General features: G+C 36.0%; 1 protein-coding gene across 5 annotated transcripts in view; it reads right to left on the bottom strand.

Annotated features, from left to right (window-relative positions):
• Window positions 1-304: 304 nt before the first annotated feature.
• ARHGAP5 (Rho GTPase activating protein 5) overlaps window positions 305-22,951 on the bottom strand; it is an 82,234-nt gene continuing 59,587 nt past the window's right edge. For all 5 annotated transcript variants that reach the window (XM_032135057.2, XM_032135056.2, XM_032135055.2 and 2 more), the window contains exons 4-7: window positions 11,578-11,655; window positions 7,946-8,077; window positions 5,465-5,570; window positions 305-3,946 (exon numbers count right to left, since the gene is read on the bottom strand). In XM_032135057.2, the coding sequence (XP_031990948.1) occupies window positions 3,619-3,946; window positions 5,465-5,570; window positions 7,946-8,077; window positions 11,578-11,655 (644 nt within the window). In that variant the 3' untranslated portion in view covers window positions 305-3,618. The remainder of the gene's footprint in view (window positions 3,947-5,464; window positions 5,571-7,945; window positions 8,078-11,577; window positions 11,656-22,951) is intronic.

The following is a 22,951-nucleotide window of genomic DNA, read 5'->3' as shown; positions in this document are numbered from 1 at the left end:
GACTGAAAACATATACCACAAAATTTGGCCTAATAGTCACAAACCATGAAGACGTAAATATATTCGTTAATATTAGCAGCTCGCTATAACTAGAATAGTTTTCAAAATATTTCCAGTGGCTCTAAAGAATGTCTAGCCACAGCTCAAAAATCACATCCAGGTAAGATCTTAGTCTTAGAAATCCGTGCATTATCTTGTTTTCCTGATAATTTAAAAAATCAAATTTTCACCTATATACATCCCCCCCAAAAATTTTGAATCTCCCTTCCAGGTACAGTGAAAACTCAATAATACATCTCCTTAATAAAATTTCCACCATATTGATAAATTTATATTTTTATTTTTCATATTTCACTTGAAAAAAATTAGCTAATTTTTACCAATGAAGTGGTAAAAATAGAGGCAACTGTAACTTAAAATTACACAGCTTCTTAATGTTTTATTCATAGCATTCTTTATACATCGGAAGCTTCACTGATATTTAATTTACTGCAGCATCCTGTGGGTGAAGCACAAAAATTACATTAAACAAAGAAACAAAAGCACTTTTGACTTTTTAAAATTATATATATATTTATATCCAGTTGACAAATAGCATCACAATTATTATTGTATAAAAAACTAAAAATCACCATGGAAGCTAAGGCCTAAATTCTCATTCCAATTGTTCCCTTTTTATACCTAAGAGATATTAATTAGATTCCAGTACCTCAAAAAAAAAAAAAAAAAAAAAACCCAAACAAACAAAAAAACCCAGGTCTACATTATTTACATACAGTATGGGAAAAAAAGCTGCTTTTTGGCTAACTTAGATTGCGGTTACCTGCAGTATTTACACTGTAAATGTTAAAGGGAAGAAGCACTACTAACAAATACCATTTAAAAAAATATATTGTGCCTGGAATTTTATTCTTAAATTAGTTGTATATCCTAATAAGTGTCTGTTGAATAGAATTTGACTTCTAATAAATCTACTGAAAGTGTGAAACAGAGTACCACTATGCTTCTTCATATTCCTAATCTAGATCCTGTTAGGTCCAATATTGTAGTTAACTATAAGCACTGAACCTTAAATGAAACAATGGCAACATGTGTGTAGATGAAATTTTATTTAGTATTGTAAAATATAATGCCTTGATGTTTACTCACAATTATGAGACTATCCTCCTATTCTTTTAATCCTTTAAGAAGTCTCATATGATAGGTCCCTAAACAGTGAAACCTTCCAGTAACTCACCAGAAAAAAGTTTAATTATGTTATTCTGTTCTTAGATGTTTCTAATATGTAAAAACATATCTAAACCCTTGGCAAAAACAAACACAATCAATTCAGTGTAACAGACTGAGCTTTAAACTGTACTTTAATTTTCAGTAACTGTAACCTACTGGTTAATTGAACCAAATGTAGAGTATTTAAATGACTCACTACGAAGTGTGTCAAATCAATGATAGAATGCATAGAAAAGTGGAGATAAGTTTAGGGGAAGGTGCAAGGTGGGTTAATGTGAAAAATGGTAAATGCCAGTTTTAATAACAAAAATGGTACTAAATGCAGATGAACATTAAATTAATACAGTATAAAAGAGAATAGCTTAAATAAACTGGTATTCACATATTACAATAGCAAAGTTATGACAGAATGAACTGAAGACACGAACAGTTTTGAAAATTCTCTTTTCAGCCTACTTCCAATAGAAATAGTCAGGCTTTTTTCCTGTACATAGCTTGATGCTTTGTCTATACCATATATAGTAGAAAAATAAATTCTTTAGCAACCTAGAAACAGTTTATAAAACTCTTAAAGTTTAATTTTTCTTTGCCAGACATGCCAATAGTTAAACTGACAACTATAAATTAAAGCTATATAGACAATAGGTATAAGTAATATAGAACAGGTTAAGAATACTACATTTACCGGATTTTTTTTTTTTTTAAAAATTACTGTACTTTCTTAATTCCTGTGTGCTTTGCAATAGGAATAATAGGGACTTTGTTTTCTTAGAAAAGATAACATGTAAGAATATAACACAAATAAGATAATTTATAATGTACATGTACTTCAACAGCAGCCTGGTTCATGCCAACATCTTGGTTCTGAAGTTAAAATTGGAAGTACAATACCTAGAACTTAACAGCTGGGACAGACAATATTTATTTTAGGAAAAAACGGAGCAAATCAAACTCTTAGGAGCCTTGAATCTGAAAATCATCTATTTACTATAATACATATAAGATAATCTTAAAATTGTAGTATGAATTAAGATAACATTGACCAAAGAATTTTTTTTTTTTTTACTACACAAAATATAACCTAGTGAAATTTATCTGTGCCATCTATTCTGAAAATTTTATCCATAATTTAGTGTTCTGGTTTTATCTTCACTAACAAAATGTTTACCCCCAAAAGCAGCAGTCATTTATAGTAATTCTGGTACCAACATCAAAGGAAAAAATTGGCTTAAAAATGGTGCGAAAGCCATTTTGGATTTTAGTACAACACATCACAGAAAAGAACATGAATACAAATTTGTAATATAAACACTCCAGAGTCTGTCAGTACCCAAAGTATTTTTATTGCTATATTAGCAATGGGTTTTTTGGATATTTTTTAAGGGCCACATAAAAATAGATTCAAGGAACAAATTAAATTGAAGTCCTAGAATTAAATGTTTGGTTTAAAGAATTTTCTACAACAAATTTCATGTTTATGTATGAAAAGTTATATAACCTTATATGAAAATGTCATGAAGTATTCTCTACACTATACTAAATGTGTTCCCCAAGAGGGAAAAAATTAAAATATCTAAAATATATTAGATTAAGATTACAAGACCATCATAGATCTTTTGAACATGCATCTGTTTACAGAATTAACAGTATACAAAATTTTTATTTCATTATGGACCATAAAGAAATGAGTTGGTGACAACTATCCTTTGCACAACATTATCAACTCACTTTAGCCACAAGCATGTCCTTGGTATGTGTGTAAAAGAAATAGGTTCATTTATCCCTCATCAAATCATCCACAGGTTTACTTGGAAGTAAAGATGAAGGTACAGAAATGTGAAATATGTCAAGTGTATTTTTTCTTTCTTTCAAACAACATCCCAAGCATGGCCTCAGTAGCCTGAAATTATAAAATACTTAACTGGGCTTTTAGTTATCTACACTGACTGCCAGAATGTAAATTAAGTTGCCCAAATTAGCACATCAAATAACAAAATCAGCCAGAAAGCAGGCTGAAAAGCATTAAATGTTTCATATAGGTGAGTTTTTAAATCATTTAATTTCTATAGAAAAATTTTATTCACAATATAATGTGACAGAAATTGCCACAGGAATGATATACTGATTGCAATAAGGTTGCATGCAGCAGCAGCTTTGTACTTTATAGCTATTTTTGTTTATAAAAATTAAACCTCTCCAGTCATGCTTATCACATGGTCTTAGATTTGTAATGTAAGTGAATAAGGAATACCATCTAGTTCAAAGAGAAAATGTAATTTTGAATGTGAATTATCTGTATGAAACATGAAGTATACTACTGAACCCTGAAACATGCATGTCTAGATTTGCTTTTTGTCCAAATCCAGCCTGTTGGCAATCACTTCCTACTCATATAATACCAAGAGGATCCGTTTGTAATTGTGGTTGTATCAGCTGAGGTTGCAATGGTGGCGGCAACTGAAGTGGTACCATTGGTTCCACCAACTGTCCTGGGTTTGAAGGTGGTGGAGGAGCCACAATGTTTGTCGTTTCTACAATTTCTCCATTGTAAAAGAAAAACTGACACTGCTGAATGAATGTTTCAACAACAGATTGATGAATCTTAGTAGTAGACAGAAACTCTCGATTTTCAAAATCAGGTCTCATCAAGGTTGGCCAAAAACAGATGGATAAGTTGTCTGCTGTCATTAGGTTGATTTTATTTTGCTGACTAACCCTGAAATTATGAAAGGAAAAAAATTTAGAAATTAAAACTCGTTACAATCACAGAATTCCAGAGCTAGAAATGATCTCAGATTTAATGTTACCTTTTATCCTACTTCAAACCTGGGGTTTAAAAATTTGCATAAAGAACCATCTTTAATTCGTATGTAAAAAAGTTTTCCTGGGCCAGGTGCAGTGGCTCACGCCTGTAATCCCAGCACTTTGGGAGGCTGAGGCAGGCGGATCACCTGAGGTCGGGAGTTCGAGACCAGCAGGACCAACATGCAGAAACCCCATCTCTACTAAAAATACAAGATCAGCCAGGTGTAGTGACAAAGCCTGTAATTCCAGCTACTTGGGAGGCTGAGGCAGGAGAATCACTTGAACCTGGGAGGCGGGGTTTTGTGGTGAGCCGAGATCGCGCCATTGCACTCCAGCCTGGGCGACAAGAGTGAAGTGAAACTCCGTCTCAAAAACAGCAACAACAACAACAAAAAACCTTTCCTGATGTGACAAATTGTATTGAGTTTCTGGCAACAGAAACAACAAATTCTAATTGTATATGTAACTTCTTTGACTACTGTGAGGGACGAAAAGATAAACCAGAGATAAAAAACCAAAGATAAAAAAAAAACCTGGTTGCTAGCATTCCATAAAACAAAATAATCTTTTTTTTTTTTGAGACAAAGTCTTGCTCTGTTGGCCAGGCTGGAGTGCAATGGCATGATCTCGGCTCATTGCAACCTCCACCTCCCGGGCTCAAGCAATTCTCCCGCCCCAAGCCTCCTGAGTAGCTAGGATTACAGATGCTCACACCACGCCCAGCTAATTTTTGTATTTTTAGTGGAGATGGGGTTTCACCATGTTTCCCTGGTATTTTCTCATGGAAAGGTTATAAGAAATGTTAATACAATTTTATACCACATTGCTAGTAAAAAGTAAACTTTAAACGTCGGTCAATCCTCTTTTAGGAGGTACCAACTGAAATGTACTTGGTTTGGGTGTTGATACTATTAGTTAAAAATAAAACAAAAACAACATACAGTTCATTAAAATGCCAGTAGAAAATATTATAAGGAGACTTTTGAAAAAATTAGTACACATACTAATAGTTCCATTCAGTCCTCAGAACAACTTTGTGAAGTGTTGTTATTTTCATGTTTATAGTTGAGACAATCAAGACTTAGCAAGAATAAGTCATTTACCCAAGGTCACAGAACTAGTAATTTTTCAAACCAAACGCTGTTCCAACTCCAAATAGGTCAATCTGGTTAATTATCTAAGTGTCATTTCATATCTAAAATTCTAAGATTTTACAGAGAATGTGGTAAAAAAGAAATTATACTTACCACACTATTTATGTAATAATTACATTACAAAACTAATCACGTATCTTTTTAGATATAAATTAGAAAACCAAAATTCAACTGTATGTTTAGTCTATCTGATAATTATCCAATTTATAAAATTTACATGTTTGAAATGTGTAGTGCATTTTATTTGCCAAAAAACCCTAAAAAAATAAAAATACCTGTTTAGATGTGTTATCACGTATCTGAACACATCATAGTTTACAGGATGAAATTTCTTAACAATTTCTTTCAAGGCATGAAGACGTTCTGTTTTATCCGAGATTTCTGTAAAATTAAAACAGTGAAGAATTTGTGTAAAACTTACACATTTAAAAATATTTGATAAAGCTTCCTGCTATATTTACTATAACAATCAAGAATGTGTTTAAAGCATATTAGGATAGGTAAACAAAATCAAAGAAAATGTTCTAAAGCAGCAGTCCCCAGCCTTTTTGGCACCAGGGACCAGTTTTGTGGAAGACAGTTTTTCCACGGACAGGTTGGGGGATGGTTTCAGGATGATTCAAGTGCATTACATTTATCATTAGATTCTCGTAAGACGTGCACAACCTAGATCCCCAGCATGCACAGTTCACAATAGGGTTCCCACTCCTAGGAGAATCTAATGCCGCACCTGATCTGACAGAAGCCAGAGCCCAGCTTCCCTTATCCAACTGCTCACCTTCTGCTGTGCGGCCTGGTTCCTAACAAGCCAGGCTGTGTGGCCTAGGGGTTGGAAAGCCCTGTTCAAAAGAACCTGCTAAATTATGTAAATTAAGAAATCACTTCAACTAACATTATCTATTTCTATTAATGTTATCATTTATTACTGTAGCCTTTTTATAAGGAAAGCTAATCACTGAAGACCAAAGTGACTCAGCATTGACAAAATGGGAAATGGTACATTAGCAATTTATGTAACAAGATACTGATTTGTAATTAACTAATTACTTATAAATCTGTTAGGCTCTTAACATTTATGCTACAGAGTAACTATCTTAGGCTTTGTGGGCATACTTACTCAACCCTGTATTGTAGCACAAAAGCAGTAACAGACAACATGTAACAAACAGGAGTGGCTATACTCCAATAAAACTTCTGAAATCTGAATTTCATGTAATTTTAATGTGTCATGAAATTCTCTTTTCTCTTGGTGTAAAAACGACTCTCAGCTTAAAAGTCTGCCAAAAACTGGCAATAGCCTAACTATGGCCCTCGGGCTATAGATTTGCCTATACTACAATTACTTGTAATCCATTTTGCTTATCAAAGATTTTCCTTTACAGGCAGTTTAAGTATTAATTTACTCTTCAAATCTATGCAATTATGAAACAGAGTAACTAAAATGTGGCCCTGGAATAAATGAGATAGAGGGTGCTTTCCACCTCTTCCTTATTTTGGAGACCAGTGTGCACACCACATCATTATGGTAGCATAACCAATTACTAACAAAATTTCATTTGTTACACATTACTTCTAAATCAGTCCTCAAAAATTTCCTAAGTAGGAAAGTTCTGAGGTTCATATTAATGGTCAATAGATAAGAACATCTAAGCTATCAATTAAACCATTTTCTCACTTTACCTGAGAGTATGTATAAGGCAACTATACCTTGTGACAATATACTGAATTAAAAAAATCACTGAGAACTTAGAACAATACGAAGTAGTCTCACCTAAAATAACCTGAAGACTTGCAACCAAAAGGAAATAGTAGAGAGAAGTATTTAGCAACTATGTTAATTTTTTGTCACTGAGAAATCATGTGGATGAAACTGATGCCCAAACAGACTTTAGTTCTCATTTTCCAGATAAACGAATATCTGTTTAGTGGAAACATCTGAATGAAAGATGCCAAAGTAGGAATAAATACTAAATAAATATCATGTTCTTTCCCAAAATGACTTACAACACATGGTCTGCTATGGTTTGAATGTTTCCCCCAAAGTTCCTGTGTGGGAAACTTAATCCCCAAGGCAACAGTGTTGAGAAGTGGGATCTTTAAGAGGTGACTATATCATGAGGGTTTTGTCCTCATGAACAGATTAACGCTGTTATCTCTGAAGTGAGTTAGCTACTTTGGGAATGAGTTCCTGATAAAAGAGTAAGTTCAGCCCCCTTCCTGTCTCTTACTCTCTGAGTGTGCTCTCTTGCCCTTCCACCTTCGGGCATGGAATGACTTTGCAAAAAGGCCCTCACCTGATGAGGCCTCCTTGACCCTGAACTTACCAGCCTCTAGAACTGTAAGAAATAAATTACTTTATAAATTATGCAGTCTGTGGTATTCTGTTATAGCAACATAAAACAGGTAAGACAAGGCCAAAGTAAATTTCTTTGACTTACAATTTGAAGAATTTATTTAATTTTCTTACAATGCCCTTAAGTTTGAATTAAAAACACAAACCTCAAACTTCTAGTACAAAGATCTTCTAATTTCTAGGAGCATTTAAGTCACCTAGGGGTCTAGCTAGAACAGAATATTCCTGGAGGCCATCTCCAGGGATTCTGATTTTAATTTAGAGGAAAATACCTTTAAGAAATAGAGGTATAGTTAATTTTTATTAGCTACATATTCTAGTACATGATGATTTTAACACTTAGCAATCGATATCCAAAAACAGCCATTATCATCCCTCTCATAAAAAGGAAGTTTATACTTACTTGCTGCTTCCAATAGTTCCGGATGAAGAGAATATGGAATTAAAGGATCTGGCAGATCTGCAAAGAAAGCTTTAAGGGCTCCAGCTACAGCATTTACTGTTACTTCCATTGACACTAGATTGATATTATGATCTACAAGACAAAAATTAACATTTTTAATTATATAATAAAACTTTATTATAGAAGTAAGCTAAATGGTTACTTTTAGATCAAAAGATAACTTTAAGTCTTGGGCCACTTTTCTTTTTCTTTTTTTTTTTTGAGACTGAGTTTCAGTTTTGTTGCCCCGGTTGCAGTACAGTGGCGCAATCTCACCTCATTGCAACCTCCACCTCCCGGGTTCAAGCCATTTTCTTGCCTCAGCCTCCCGAGTAGCTGGGATTACAGGCGACCGTCACCACGCCCGGCTAATTTTTTATATTTTTAGTAGACACGGGGTTTCACCATGTTGGCCAGGCTGGTCTCGAACTCCTGACCTCAGGTGATCCACCTGCCTCAGCCTCCCAAAGTGCTGAAATTACAGACGTGAGCCATGGTGCCCGGCCCCACTTTTCTTTTTAGGCTGACAAACTACATAGATCAGGGAAAAGACAATCAAGCAATAAGCCTTTTCTGTTATAATAAAAAAATGCTGTTAGGCTTATTAGTATATTGAGGAACTTTACTAATACCTATCTTTTTGTTGTTGTTGTTTATACAGCTATTTAAAAGAGGCCACGAGAGGCAGGTGAGGTGGTGCGTACTTGTAGTCCCAGCTACTCAGGAAACTAAGGTGAGAGCCCAGGAGTTTAAGTCCAGCCTGGGCAACATAGTGAGACCCTGTTTCTTTGGAGGAGGAAAAAAAAAAAAAAGAGGCCATAAATAACTAGAAAGAAAAAAGAAATATGCATACAGGTTGATCTGAAACTTGTTCACTGGAACATTTCGTATCTGGGATAACTGCTAAGTAAAATCCACATACTCCAAAATTTGAAAAAAATCTGAAATCCAAAATACTTTTGGGCCCCAAGAATTTTGAATAAGGGATACTCAATTTGTATAAATTCTAATTTGGACCTTTTAAGCTTACAGTTCAAAATTGTATGTAAAACGGTTTAAATTTAAGTAGTTGGTGAAGTTCCGACTAAAAAAATCAAGAATGGAACATACTAAAGGTGTATCATAAGGTTAATTTGCTATCAGTAAATCACTTTAATATAAAAAATAGGCCAGCAAAAAGAAAAAAAATTTCCCCATCACCTAGAGAGAAGCATTGTTTACAGTTTAGCATGTTTCCTTTCGGCCTTTCTCTGCTCATTAAAAAAATTGCCAAATCAATTGTTAACATTTTGCCCTACATAAACAATGTTAACGGCTGTGAAATATTTCCTTAGATTACACAATTTACATAATATTCTATTACTGAACATTTAGATTTCATTTAAATATATTACAATAATATGAAAATGATATGACACTATGCTTTAATACATACAAACTTATTTCCTTAGGCTACATTCTTTGTAATAATAGCTACCCAATGAACATTTAATATGGTGCTCAGACAGAAAACTCTTCATATGCATTATCCCATTATCCTTATAGTTACTCTCATCACTCCCATACTAGACATGAAGAAATTGAGATTTAGAAAGATTAACTTGCCAGAGGCACAAAAATAGTGGCAGTGGTGGCAGGACCAGAAAACAAAACAAGAAACTCAAACTCAAGAGCCTTGGTATTAACTATAACCATGCATTTATTACCGGAAGTGAAATTCTACCAATTTAATACCATTGCCTAAACAGTTTTTTAAACACTATATATTTCTTTCTTTTTTGTGAGATGCAGTCTCGCTCTGTCACCCAGGCTGGAGTGCAGTGGTACGATCTCAGCTCACTGCAACCTCCCCCTCCTGGGTTCAAGTGATGCTCCTGCCTCAGCCTCCCAAGTAGCTGGGATTACAGGCATGCACCACCATGTCCGGCTAATTTTTTGCCTTTTAGTACAGATGGGGTTTCACTGTGTTGCCCAGGCTGGTCTCGAACTCCTGAGCTCAGGCAATTCGTCCACCTTGGCCTCCCAAAGTGCTAGGATTACAGGCATGAGCCACTGTGATTGGCCAATATTTTTTAAAAATGGGATACTAGACTATACGATACTCTTTGGCCAACAAGGTGTGTTTTTGTATACACACAGTCACACACACACACACCACTCAACAACTGATGTTTTGCCATTTCAACAGGCATAAAATCTTTATTTTACATGGCTTCTTAGTATTAGTATTCATTCTACTTATTAGACCTGAGTGGTATCCCCCCAATACCCTTTTTAAAAAAAACTTACAATACTGCAAGGAAGAGCCTTGTAAGTATATCTTGGCATGCTTATGCAAAGACTTCTGTAACAAATTCCTAGAAGTGGAATTTCTCTAGCAAAGCTATCTGAATCCTGATATTCACAAACTGCCTCTCAAAAGGCATCTACAACCAACAGTGTACAAGATACATGTTTACTTACTCTCTACTAACAATTCTTTTCATTCAAATAAAACAAATAAATATAATCCTTTGTTATCATTAATATAGGCTAAGCATATTTTCATGTATTTATTGGTTGCTCTCTTCTGATGCGAATTACTTAAGCTAGGTATGTCACACCCTGTTTTAGCCATATGTCATACAGAATTTTTACATTTTTGTAAAATTTTAGCATGTACATAGTCCAGTCTATCAACTTGTGTTCATGCTTTCTAGATTTCATATCAAGTTTAGGCTTTTCTTTACTCTAAGACTATAAAAATATTCACTCATTTTTCTCCCTAGTACTTATGGTTTTCATTTTTTACATTTAAATCTTTAATCGCATATAGAATTTACTGAATATGAGTAGAAAATTCAGCTTTTTTTACTCCTAATGGCTGTCGATCAATCGTAAGTCAAATTACTGCTTTTCTAAATCTGGTGATGGATTTATATAGGTTCAGTCACAGTCTTTTATTTGTGAGACAGTTTAATGTATTAGGAATATGAAATTTGGGAAGAAACTCAGAGTATATGCGCCATAAAATATCTAATCTGACATCAAAATATTGTATAGTATTCCCTTCAGTCTTAGGGTAAGAGACAGTTTCTTGTTATTTCAAAAACAAAATTTATTGTACTGCATTCCATTCCTTCCAGGCCTGATGGACTTTGCTTCAATACTGAATGCCTGCTTTTCTAGTACCTCCTTTCTTATTTGCTAAATCCTCTTCTGTCTTCATACTTACATTAAAAATATACACAATATTGTATTTTCTTGACTCAACTGCGTTTTCAATCTTTTCTTCTATTGCAATTGTATTTTAAAAGTTTCTTATCATCTATTTCCTCTTATAAATCTCTAGTACCGAGGCCCCTTAATTCAAAGGCTCTAAAAGTAATCAGTGACTTCCTTGCTAATGTAAAGAAAATAGACTTTCCCTAGCTGTTTTGTACCTTTACTGTGGTATCTATTCTACTTAGTGCTTCTAATCCCACTTTGAAACCCTCTCTCCTCAACATCCATATCCTTAGGAAGTTTTCAAATGAAAATCAATCCTCTCACCATGAATTCTAACAAGGAAAACATAAAACAACAATTTTTATTTCACATAATTATCTTCTTACCTTGATCAAACTGCTTTTGAATATTGTCTTGGTCAGTTTTGTTCCCGCTGACACGGTAGAGTCCTTCGGTACATAAACCTAAGAGAATAAAGAAATATACATACTTTAATAAACACATATATATCCACACGGCTGGGCACAGTGGCTCATGTTTGTAATCCCAGCGCTTTGGGAGGCCAAGGTGGGAGAACTGCTTGGCCCAGTGAGCCCAGCCTGGGCAACGCAGGGAGAGTCTGTCTCTACAAATAATAAAGAAAAACTTAGCTGGGCATGGTGGCATGCACCTGTAGCCTCAGCTACTCAGGAGGCTGAGGCTCAGGCTCCCCACCTGAGCCTGGGAGGTCAAGGCAACAGAGCAAGACCCTGTCTCCCAAAAAAAACCAACCAACCAACCAACCAAACAAAAAACCAATATATATCTATAACAATAAATGTACTTAATCTTATGTACAATTTAGTTACAAATTTATAGTGGTAAAATATTTGTAAGAATAAAATATTTTTTGAGCATTTTAAAAAAGTAAGTTCCTAGTGGACTATTTTCTATTTTAAACCATTTAGGACATTCAGCTCCTGACAAAATGAATAGACTTATTTCTCCCTACTATTCCACTAAATACAGCTAAAAACCCTGAACCTAACATGTAAAAAAACCAAACATAAGTAGTCTGTGAATGGTGGAGAGAAGAAGGCAAATTGGCTAATGACTTAGAAACTTGAAGAACGACATGACAGTAAGTTCCCTGATTTTTGAGGGGGCAGGGAGAGGCTCATATCGTGACTGGGCATTGGAGAGGCCTGCAACCCAGAAATACTAATGAGCAAAGGCAAAAACACCACCACCACCACCACCATCACCACCACACCCAAAACTAACAAAAACAGAAAGATAAAACCCAACAACAACAGCAACAAGAAGTCTGCTTTCCCTAGTGAAAGGATTAGAAGAGGTACAGCCTAGCAAAACAAAACCTTTTTGACTATAATTGCCCTACTCAAGCCACAGAGCATGGAATCCCTCCTCACTCTTATCAGTGGAGGCCAACTTGGAACCCTAGACTTCTACCACTGCCAATCAGTAACAAGGAGTTCTTTACCCTTTCTGGAGTGTCAGCAGAGGCTGAGTCGAGAGCCTAAACTTCCACCACCAATCCTAGGTAAGAGATGCCCTACCTACCCCACCATGCTATTATCAGTGAAAGCCAATGGAAGCCAACAGGGAGTCTGAACTTCCACTCCCACCTTGGAGCCCTCCTCCCCTGCTGGTGCGACGTCAGAGGCGGCCTGCTAAAACAGATTTGAGTAATATTCCAAAGTCTCTGAACACAATATCCAAAGTGTCTATGATACAATAATAAAACAAAAGTCCCTCCTATCAAAAACCAAGAAAAATGTCAACTTGAATGATAAATGACATTTAACAGACACCAACACAATGGTGGCAGTTATGGAATTTTTGAACAGGACCTTAAAGCAGTTATTATAAAATACTTCAATGTGCAATTACAAACACACTTGAAACATGAAAAAACAGGAAGTTTCAGCAAAGAAACAATATATAAGGAATAACTAAATGGAAATTTTAGGCCAGGAGTGGTGGCTCCCGCCCGTAATCCCAGCACTTTGGGAAGCTGAGGTGGGTGGATCACTTGAGGTCAGGAGTTTGAGACAAGCCTGGCCAACATGTTGAAAACCCACCTCTACTAAAAATACAAAAATTAGCTAGGCGTGGTGGTGGGCACTTGTAATCTCAGTTACTTGGGAGGCTAAGGCAGGAGAATCACTTGAACCCGGGAGGCAGAGGTTGCAGTGAGCCAAGACCACACCATTGCACTCCAGCCTAGGCGACAGAGCGAGACTCCTTCTCAAAAATAAATAAATAAATATAAATATAAATAAATGAATAGAAATTTTATAACGAAGAAATACAGTGACAGAAACAACTCACCAAGTGGGCTCAATAGCAATATAAAGATGACCAAAATAATAATAATAATTGAACTTGAAGATAAGTCAATAAAAATTACCCAATTTGAAGCCAGGCATGGTAGCTCACACCTGTAATCTTACCTCAAAATAACTATACTTCATAGTTCTCTAGATAACATTTATCCTGACTTTGTGCATGTATCCTTTTACAGAATTCTTATTACTTCATGTATATCTATATATCCCAGTTGAAACATTTCTTCCTCATTGACACGTTCCCTGCTATCTCCAATTAGACGCAATTTTTTCTTCCTTTGAACTCCTGTAGTACTTTATCTATAGCTCTATTACTACTCAGTAAAAGTCATAGCAGTACCTTTCCATCCCCAGGGTTCTTCACACAGTGCAGTGGTTCTCAGCAGGGGGAATAATGCACCTCAAGGAACACTTGGTAATGCCTAGAGATATTTTTGGTTGTCAAAATTGGAGGAAGGCTTTCTAACAGGCAGAGGCCAGGAATGCTGTTAAACATCCTAGAATGCACAGGACAGCCTCTAACAACAAAGAATTAAATAGCCTCAAATGTCCATAATGCTGAGGTTGGGAAACCCCTTCCACAGTGATAAACATTTATTATTATTTGTTAAATGGAGATTATAGGCCCTTAACTATCCACACTAAAATCTTGCCCTTTACTCACTATTAACAGTGATTTCAAAAAACAAAAACATAAACTAAATTATCCAGCTGTGAATTATCCAAGTTTTATGTGGCCTTAAATCACCCAAAGTATCCATCCTGGACCTCCAAGCAATAAAGGGATTAGAAACCTAACCCAACATTCCCAAACTAAATATAAAATTTTAGTAATTTAAAATAATGTTGCCTTTTGGCCGGGCATGGTGGCTCATGCCTGTAATCTCAGCACTTTGGGAGGCTGAGGCGAGCGGATCACGAGGTCAGGAGATTGAGACCATCCTGGCTAACACAGTGAAACCCTGTCTCTACTAAAAATACAAAAAAAATTAGCCGGGCGTGGTAGTGGGCGCCTGTAGTCCCAGCTACTTGGGAAGCTGAGGCAGGCGAATTGCTTGAACCCGGGAGGCGGAGGTTGCAGTGAGCCGAGATCATGCCACTGCACTCCAGCCTGGGCGAAAGAGCAAGTCTCTGTCTCAAATAATAATAATAAAAATAATAAATAAAAAAATAAAATAATGTTGCCTTTTAATTGAGTACCTTTTTTCTCTTTCATTAGAAAAGGTCACTATCCCTTAAGTAACCCAGAGTATTACTGATATCTGAAGTTTCAGAATGGCCTAAGTTTTATTTGAGTTGCTAACAGATACAAAACTATGGTTTCACTGCCTGTTCCCCTACACCTTCAGGGTGACATAATTATTTAAGTCATAAAATAGATTACAAAGGGTAACAGAGATGCAAGGTGTATAAATAATCCATAAATTTGATTAATATGTCCATGGGGAGTGATGTCACCAAAAGTGGTGGAGAAGAGAATTCCAGGGCTCAGTTTCCCAACAAAAGTAGACTAATGAGCTGCCAAAAGGGTTGGAATCAATGTTTGCAGAACTCTGTAATCTATTAAAAATTACAACAACCAGTAGTTTTCTTGGTGAAGAAAGCTTTAAATTACCTACCATCCGTTATACCCCAGATTAGTGAGAATCATGAGGACAGTAGCCTGCACTGTGGGTGTAGGTTACACAAGTGCCAGAGAGCAATACCAACCTTATTCTGAAAGAACTGTGGTCATGGATTTCAACCTGTCGTTGGCTCTCTGAAGGAAAAGTACAAGGACTTGCCTTTGTTTCACCCACAAGACTTGGAAAGTGTTGTTTTTCCTTTGGCTCCAGATATTTAAAGAAACTAACAAATCACCGCAAAGTGAATAGAACAGACTTCAGTGGCAGCAAATGGCAAAGAATACAGACTTCACAAAAATAGTTTACAGAAGTCTCTAAACAAGCAAACAACATAGCCAACACACAGCAAAAGCAAACCCTGGTGAGGGGAAAGAATTTCATTTCCAGGGTTGCCATATTATAATCTTTTAAATGTCGTTATTTTCAATAAAAAAGGCATATAAAGAAAGTAGAGTTTATTACAGGAAAAAAAGAAATTTAGAGAAACTGTCCACAATGAAGCCCAGTCATTGCATTTACTAGACAAAGACTTTAAATCAAAAGTTTTTTTAAAAAATCACAAAGATCTAAAGGAAACCATGAACAAAGAACTAAAGGAAACCAGGAGAATGATGACTCAACTGAATATCAATACATACACAGAAATTATAAAAAGACCCTAAAAAGAAATTCTGCAATTGAAAAGTACATTAAATGAAAAGAAAACTTCACCAGAGAGGTTGACAGCAGACATGAGTAGTCAGAAGGAGTAATCAGTGAATTTTTTTTTTTTTTTTTTTGAGACGGAGTCTCGCTCTGTCGCCCAGGCTGGAGTGCAGTGGCGCAATCTCGGCTCACTGCAAGCTCCACCTCCCGGGTTCACGCCATTCTCCTGCCTCAGCCTCTCTGAGTAGCTGGGACTACAGGCACCCGCCACCACGCCCGGCTAATTTTTTTTTTGTATTTTTAGTAGAGACGGGGTTTCACCGTGGTCTTGATCTCCTGACCTCGTGATCCGCCCGCCTCGGCCTCCCAAAGTGCTGGGATTACAAGCGTGAGCCACCGCGCCCGGCCAATCAGTGAATTTTTAAAGACTGGTTGAGATTATCCAGTCTGAGGAGAAAAGAGGAATGAATAAAAAAACAAGAAAGAAGCAACTGTCACATATAAGGTATATTCAATAACATTAACAGCCTATTTGATCTTCAGAAACCATGGAGGTTGGAAGACAGTAGAATGATACATTTAAAGTGCTTAAAGAAAAAAAAAACCCTGCAAACCAAAAATTCTGTGTCTGGTAAAACTGTTTCCAAAATGAAGGAGAAACTAAGATACTCTTAGAAAAATGGAAGTTGAGAGAGTTTATCACTAGAATACATGTCCTACAAGATATGGTAAAGAGTTAAGAAAGTTCTCTAAGCTGAAATGAAAGGGCACTAGACAGTAACTTGAAGCCATACAAAAAAATAAATAACAAAGGTTATGGCAGCTAGATAGGCAAGCACATAAGCCAGCAGTATTTCATTTTTTATTTATAACTCTTTTTTGTCCTGGTATGATTTTAAAAGTACATAAAACAATAATTACAAATCTATGTTAATGGGCATAAAATCTATAAAGATGTAATTTCTGACAATAACAAGGATGGGAAATGAAGCTGTAAAGGAGCGGTTTTTGTACACTTTTGAAACTAAGGTGCTTTCAATTAAAACATAATTATTATAAATAGTTAATTGTAATCTGCAGGGTAATGACTAAGAAAATAATTTGAAATCTCCTATTAAGACAGAGATTGGTTGAATGGATAAAAGAGAAAAACAGCATCCAACTATACACAGTCTATAAGACAATCACTACAGTACCAAAGACACAATATGTTGAACGTAAAAGGATAGAAAAGTACATTCCATATAAATAGTAATTAATAAGACAGTGGGAGTAGCTATCCTAGTATCAGAAAAAATAGACTTTAAGACAAAAACTGTTACAAGAGCATAGAGGGACATTATCCATCAATAACAGGGAGACTCCATCAGTAAGATATAATTATAAACATAAATGCACCTAACAAGAGTCCAAAATATATGAGGCAAAAACTGACAGAATTGAAGAGAGAAATAAACATTTCAACTATAAAAGTTGGAGACGATAATAGTCCACTTCGGTAATAATGAACAGAACTAGACAGATCACCAAGGAAAACAGAGACTTTGAACACTATAAACTGACTAGACCAAACAGACATACAGAACACTCCATCTAATAATGCACAATATACATTCTCTTTAAATGCACATGTAGGCCGGGCACGGTGGCTCAAGCCTGTAATCCTAGCACTTTGGGAGGCCGAGGTGGGCGGATCACGAAGTCAGGAGTTCGAGACCATCCTGGCCAACATAGAGAAACCCTGTCTCTACTAAAAATACAAAAAAATTAGCAGGGCGTGGTGGTGGGCGCCTGTAGTCCCAGCTACTTGGGAGGCTGAGGCAGGAGAATGGCATGAACCCGGCAGGCGGAGCTTGCAGTGAGCCAAGATGGTGCCACTGCACTCCAGCCTAGGGACAGAGCCAGACTCTGTCTCAAAAAAAAAAAAAAAAAAAAAAAAAATGCACATGTAACATTCTGAAGGAAACACCGTATGTTAGGCCACAAAACAAGTTTAAATAAATTTTAAAGGCCTGAAATAATAGAGAATATGTTCTCTGATCACAAGGGAATGAAAACAGAAATAACTAACAAAAAAATTAATAAATATGTGAAAATTAAACAATATTCGTTTTTTCTTTTTTTTGAGACGGAATCTCGCTCTGTCACCCAGGCTGGAGTGCGGTGGTGCAATCTCGGCTCACTGCAAGCTCTGCCTCCTGGGTTCACGCCATTCTCCTGCCTCAGCCTCCCAAGTAGCTAGGACTACAGGCGCCCGCCAACACACCCGGCTAATTTTTTTTATTTTGTATTTTTAGTAGAGACGGAGTTTCACCGTCTTAACCAGGATGGTCTCGATCTCCTGGCCTTGTGATCCGCTCGCCTCCGCCTCCCAAAGTGCCGGGATTACAGGCGTGGGCCACCACACTCGGCCAAACACCACATTCTTTAACAGCCAACAGAACAAAGAAATTACAAATAAAATTAGAAAATACTTTGACATGAACAAAAAGAACAATATACCAAAACCTATGGGATGCAGCCAAAAGATTTTCAGAGGGAAACCTGCATCTGTAAAAACCTTGATTTAAAAAGATTCCAACTTTAAGGAACTAGAAAAAGAAGACAAAGCTAAACCTAAGGCTAGCAGAATGAAAGAAATAATAAAAATTAATATAGAGATAAAATAGAAAGTAGAAAAACAATAGGGAGAATCAAACAAAACCAAAAGTTGGTTCTCTGAAAAGACTGATTAAATTGACAAACCTTTAGCTAGATTTACCAAGGAAAAAAAAGAGAAGACTCAATTACTAAAATCAGAAATGAAAGTAGACACATTACTACTGAAATATAACAGATAAAATGAGTTACAAGAGAATACTATGAACAACTGTATGCCATCAAATTAGGTAAGTTAAATGAAATAAACTTTTTTAGAAATACACCAACTACCAAAACTGATTAAAGAAGAAACAGAAAATCTCAACAGCTCTATAAACAAATAATGAGACTGATCTAGTAATCAAAATCACAAAAACAAAAAAGCCCAATACAAGATGTTTTCACTGAGGAATTATGCCAAACCCTTAAAAAAGTATTAACAATAACTGACCTCAAACTCTTCTTAAAAACAAGAGAAACACTTTCTATGAAGATGTGATTACCCTAATGCCCCACAGCCAGATTAAAAATACAAAGTGAAAACTATAGGCCAATATCCCCTACATATATAGATTTTTAAAATCTTCAACAAAATACTACCAAACCAAATCAATATTAATTGAATATTAAGAATAGAATATTAAGAAGATTATATATCATGACCAAGTAGGATTTATCCAAAGAAAGCAAGGGTAGTATGAAATATGGAAAACAATTAGTCTGATGGGCCACATTAATAGAATAAATCAGCAGGGGGTGGGGGGAACCATACGATCATCTCAATTGATGTAGAAAAAGCATTTGACAAAATTCATCGCCCTTTCATGATAAAGTCACTTAAACTAGGAATAGAAGGTATCTTCTTCAACATTATCAAGGACATTTATGAAAAATCCACAGCTAATATACTTATTAGCTGTGATGAAATATGGTGAAAGAATCAGTTTTCCCCCAAGATCAGGAACAAAACGAGTATGTCTGTTTTTGCCACTTCTGCTTAACATTACACTGGAGTTTTAGGCAAGGAAAAATAAATAAATAATATCCAAGTTGGAAAAAAATGAAGTAAAATTATCCCTATTTACAGAAGACATGACTTAAATGCAGAAAATCCTAAAGAATCCGCAAAAAATACTAGTAGAGTTGGCCAGGTGCAGTGGCTCACGCCTGTAATCCCAGCACTTTGGGAGGCTGAGGCGGGCAGATCACTTGAGCTCAGGAGTCCGAGACCAGTATGGCCAACATGGTGAAACCCCATCGCTACTAAAAATATAAAAACTAGCCAGGTGCAGTGGCATCCACCTGTAATCTCAGCTACTTGGGAAGCTGAGGCAGGAGAATCGCTTGAACCCAGGAGTGGAGGTTGCAGTGAGCAGAGACCGCACTGCTGCACTCCAGCCTGGGCAACAGAGTGAGACTCTGCCTCAAAAACAAAACAAACCACAAACAAATAAAAACTAGTAGAAGTTAATACAAAATTCAGCAAAGTTGCAGGTTACAAGATCAACACATAAAAGTTAGTTGTATTTTTATACTCTAGCAATGAGCAATCTGAAGATAAAATCAAGAAAACAATTCTATTTACAACAGCATCCTAAAAAATAAAATACCTAGGAATAAATTTGACCAAGAAGGTACAACACTTGTACAATGAAAATGACAAAATAGTGTTGACAGAAACTAAAGATCAAGCTCTAAATAAAAGATATCCTGTGTTTGTGGACTGGAAGGTGAAATTTTTTTTTTTGAGATGAAGCCTCACTCTTGTCCCCAGGCTGGAGTGCAATGGCATGATCTTGGCTCATTGCAACCTCCCCCTCCTGGGTTCAAGGGACTCTCCTGCCTCAGCCTCCTGAGTAGCTGGGATTACAGGCGCCTGCCACCATGTCTGGCTAATTTTTGTATTTTTAGTAGAGACGGGGTTTCACCACGTTGGCCATGCTGGTCTCGAACTCCTGACCTCAGGTGATCTGCCCACCTCGGCCTCCCAAAGTGCTGGGATTACAGGTGTGAGCCACCCCGCCTGGCCCAGAAGGCTAAATATTTTTAAAATGACAACTTCTACCCAAATTGATCTACAGATTCAATGTAATTTTTATCAAAATCCAATTGGCTGTTTTTGCAGAAATGGAAAGGAACATCCTCAAATTCACATTCAATTGCAGGAAACTCTGTAGCTAAAGGAATCTTGAAAAAGGGGAAAAAAACCGAAGAACTCTATGCTTTCTGATTTCAAAACTTACTACAAAATTACAGTAACCAAAACAGTGTGGTACTAGCAAAAGTATAATATACAGATCAATGGAATAGAACTGAGAGTCCAGAAATAAACCCATATATCTATGGCCAACTGATTTTCAACAAGGGTGTCAAGACCATTTAATGAGAAAAGGATACTCTTTGCAATAAACAGTGCAGAGACAAGCGAATATCCACATGCTTAAGAATGAATTTAGATCTTTACCTCATACTATATACAAAAATATATTAAAGACCTAAATGTAAGAGCAAACCCTATAAAACCTAGGGATAAAGGAAAAAGTGATAAATCTTCATGACCTTGATTTTGCCAATAAATTCTTATTTATGTTACCAACAGCATGAGCAACAATATACATCCAATTTATTTAAAAATAAATTGGATTTCATTAACATTTAAAACTTTTATACATTAAAAGACATTATCAAGAAAGACAACCTACAGAATGGGAGAAAATACTTGCAAATCATTTACCAGATAAAAGTCCAGTACTAGGAATCAACAACTTAACAAAAGATAACCCAATTTAAAAATGGCAAAAGACTTAAAAAAAAAATTTCTCCAAAGAAGGTATACAAATGGCCAAGAAGCACATGAAAATATGCTCAACATCATTAGTCAACACGAAATGGAAATCAAAATCACAATGAGGTATTACTTCATATTTATTAAGGACGGCCGTAATTTAAAAATGGAAAACAGCAAGTATTGGTGAGGATGTGGAGAAACTGAAACACCTGTACACTGCTGATGAGAATGTAAAATAGTGTAGCTGCTGTAGAAAATAATGCGGTGCTTCTCTACTAAGTTAAACATAGAATTACCGTATGATCCAGCAATTCCACTCCTAGGCATATATCCTCAAGAACTCCAAACAGGTACTAAAACAAATACTTATACACAAACGTTCACAGCAGCACTATCCACAATAGCCGAAAGAATGAAAACAATCCAAATACTTGTCAATGAATAAATGGATAAATGTGGTATAGCTATATAATGGAATTTATAAATCATAAAAATAATGTACTGATACATGCTATAATGAGGATAAGTCTAAATAATATGCTAAATGAAAGAGCCATACACAAAAGGTCACATTTTGTGATTTCAGAACATGAAATTCCCAGAATGGTCATCTTATAGAGAAGGCAGATTGGTTGCAAGGGCTGTGAGAGGAGTGAATTGAGGAATGACTGTTTAATGGGTACAGGATCTCCTTTTGGAGCAATTAAAATATTTTGCAACCAGAGGTGATGGTTGCACAACATTGTGAATATACTAAATGCCTCTGAATTATATACTTTAAAATGGTTAACCTTATGTCATATAAATTTTACCTCAAAAAAATTCTAAAAGCCCATGCTGGGAAGAAAAAAACAAAACAAGAACTAGTAGTATACAAACTTATTGAACCTAGCTCCCACTGAATTAAAAGTACATTCTTACGTTTGATATAAGTATAAAAACTATAGAAGGAGGTCCATGAGTAAATGGTAAAAATCATATTTCAAGAAAACTGCACAATGCAATATGCATTTTAACACAGTAAAACATATCCTACATTCATCAGTTATCAAAAAATTAAATAATTATTTGATTATTTGGTAATGTAAAATTAAAAACTAACTAGGCACTAAGCTCACTATACTGTACTCATCAGATTATCTCTTCTGGAAATTTGGAACTAGAATTCAAAGATATGTGGTTAGGCTTAGCACGTGGTTAAAACTTAGACCTAAAAATCGGCCAGGAGTGGTGGCTTGCACCTGTAATCCCAGCACTTTGAGAGGCCAAGGTGGGTGGAACATCTGAGACCAGGAGTTTGAGACCAGCCTGGCCAACATGGTGAAATCCTGTCTCTACTAAAAATACAAAAATTAGCTGGGTGTAGTGGCATGTGCCTGTAATCCCAGCTGCTCGGGAGGCTGAGGCAGGAGAACAGCTTGAACCTGGGAGGCAGAGGTTGCAGTGAGACTAGATCACACCACTGTGCTCCAGACTGGGCAACAGAGTGAGACTCCGCCTCAAACAAACAAACAAACAAAAAAACAACTTAGACCTAAAATTCTAGGATCTGTGAACAGACCAGGTGAGTCTAGACAGAAAGAAGAAGGGAACTGAAAAGAGAACACTGCCTGGTTCTGCACCAATACATGAGTTGCTTTCAGCTTCTCTAAGATACCTTCATTTCAGTTAAATGTATTTTTTGCATTAGTGTTTGCTGACTAGCAAATAA

Source organism: Hylobates moloch, unplaced genomic scaffold, assembly GCF_009828535.3.
Source record: "Hylobates moloch isolate HMO894 unplaced genomic scaffold, HMol_V3 SCAFFOLD_16, whole genome shotgun sequence".
NCBI classification, from domain to species: Eukaryota; Metazoa; Chordata; class Mammalia; order Primates; family Hylobatidae; genus Hylobates; species Hylobates moloch.
The sequence above is the reverse complement of the archived record's forward strand: the minus strand, read 5'-3'. Positions and strand labels throughout refer to the sequence as shown.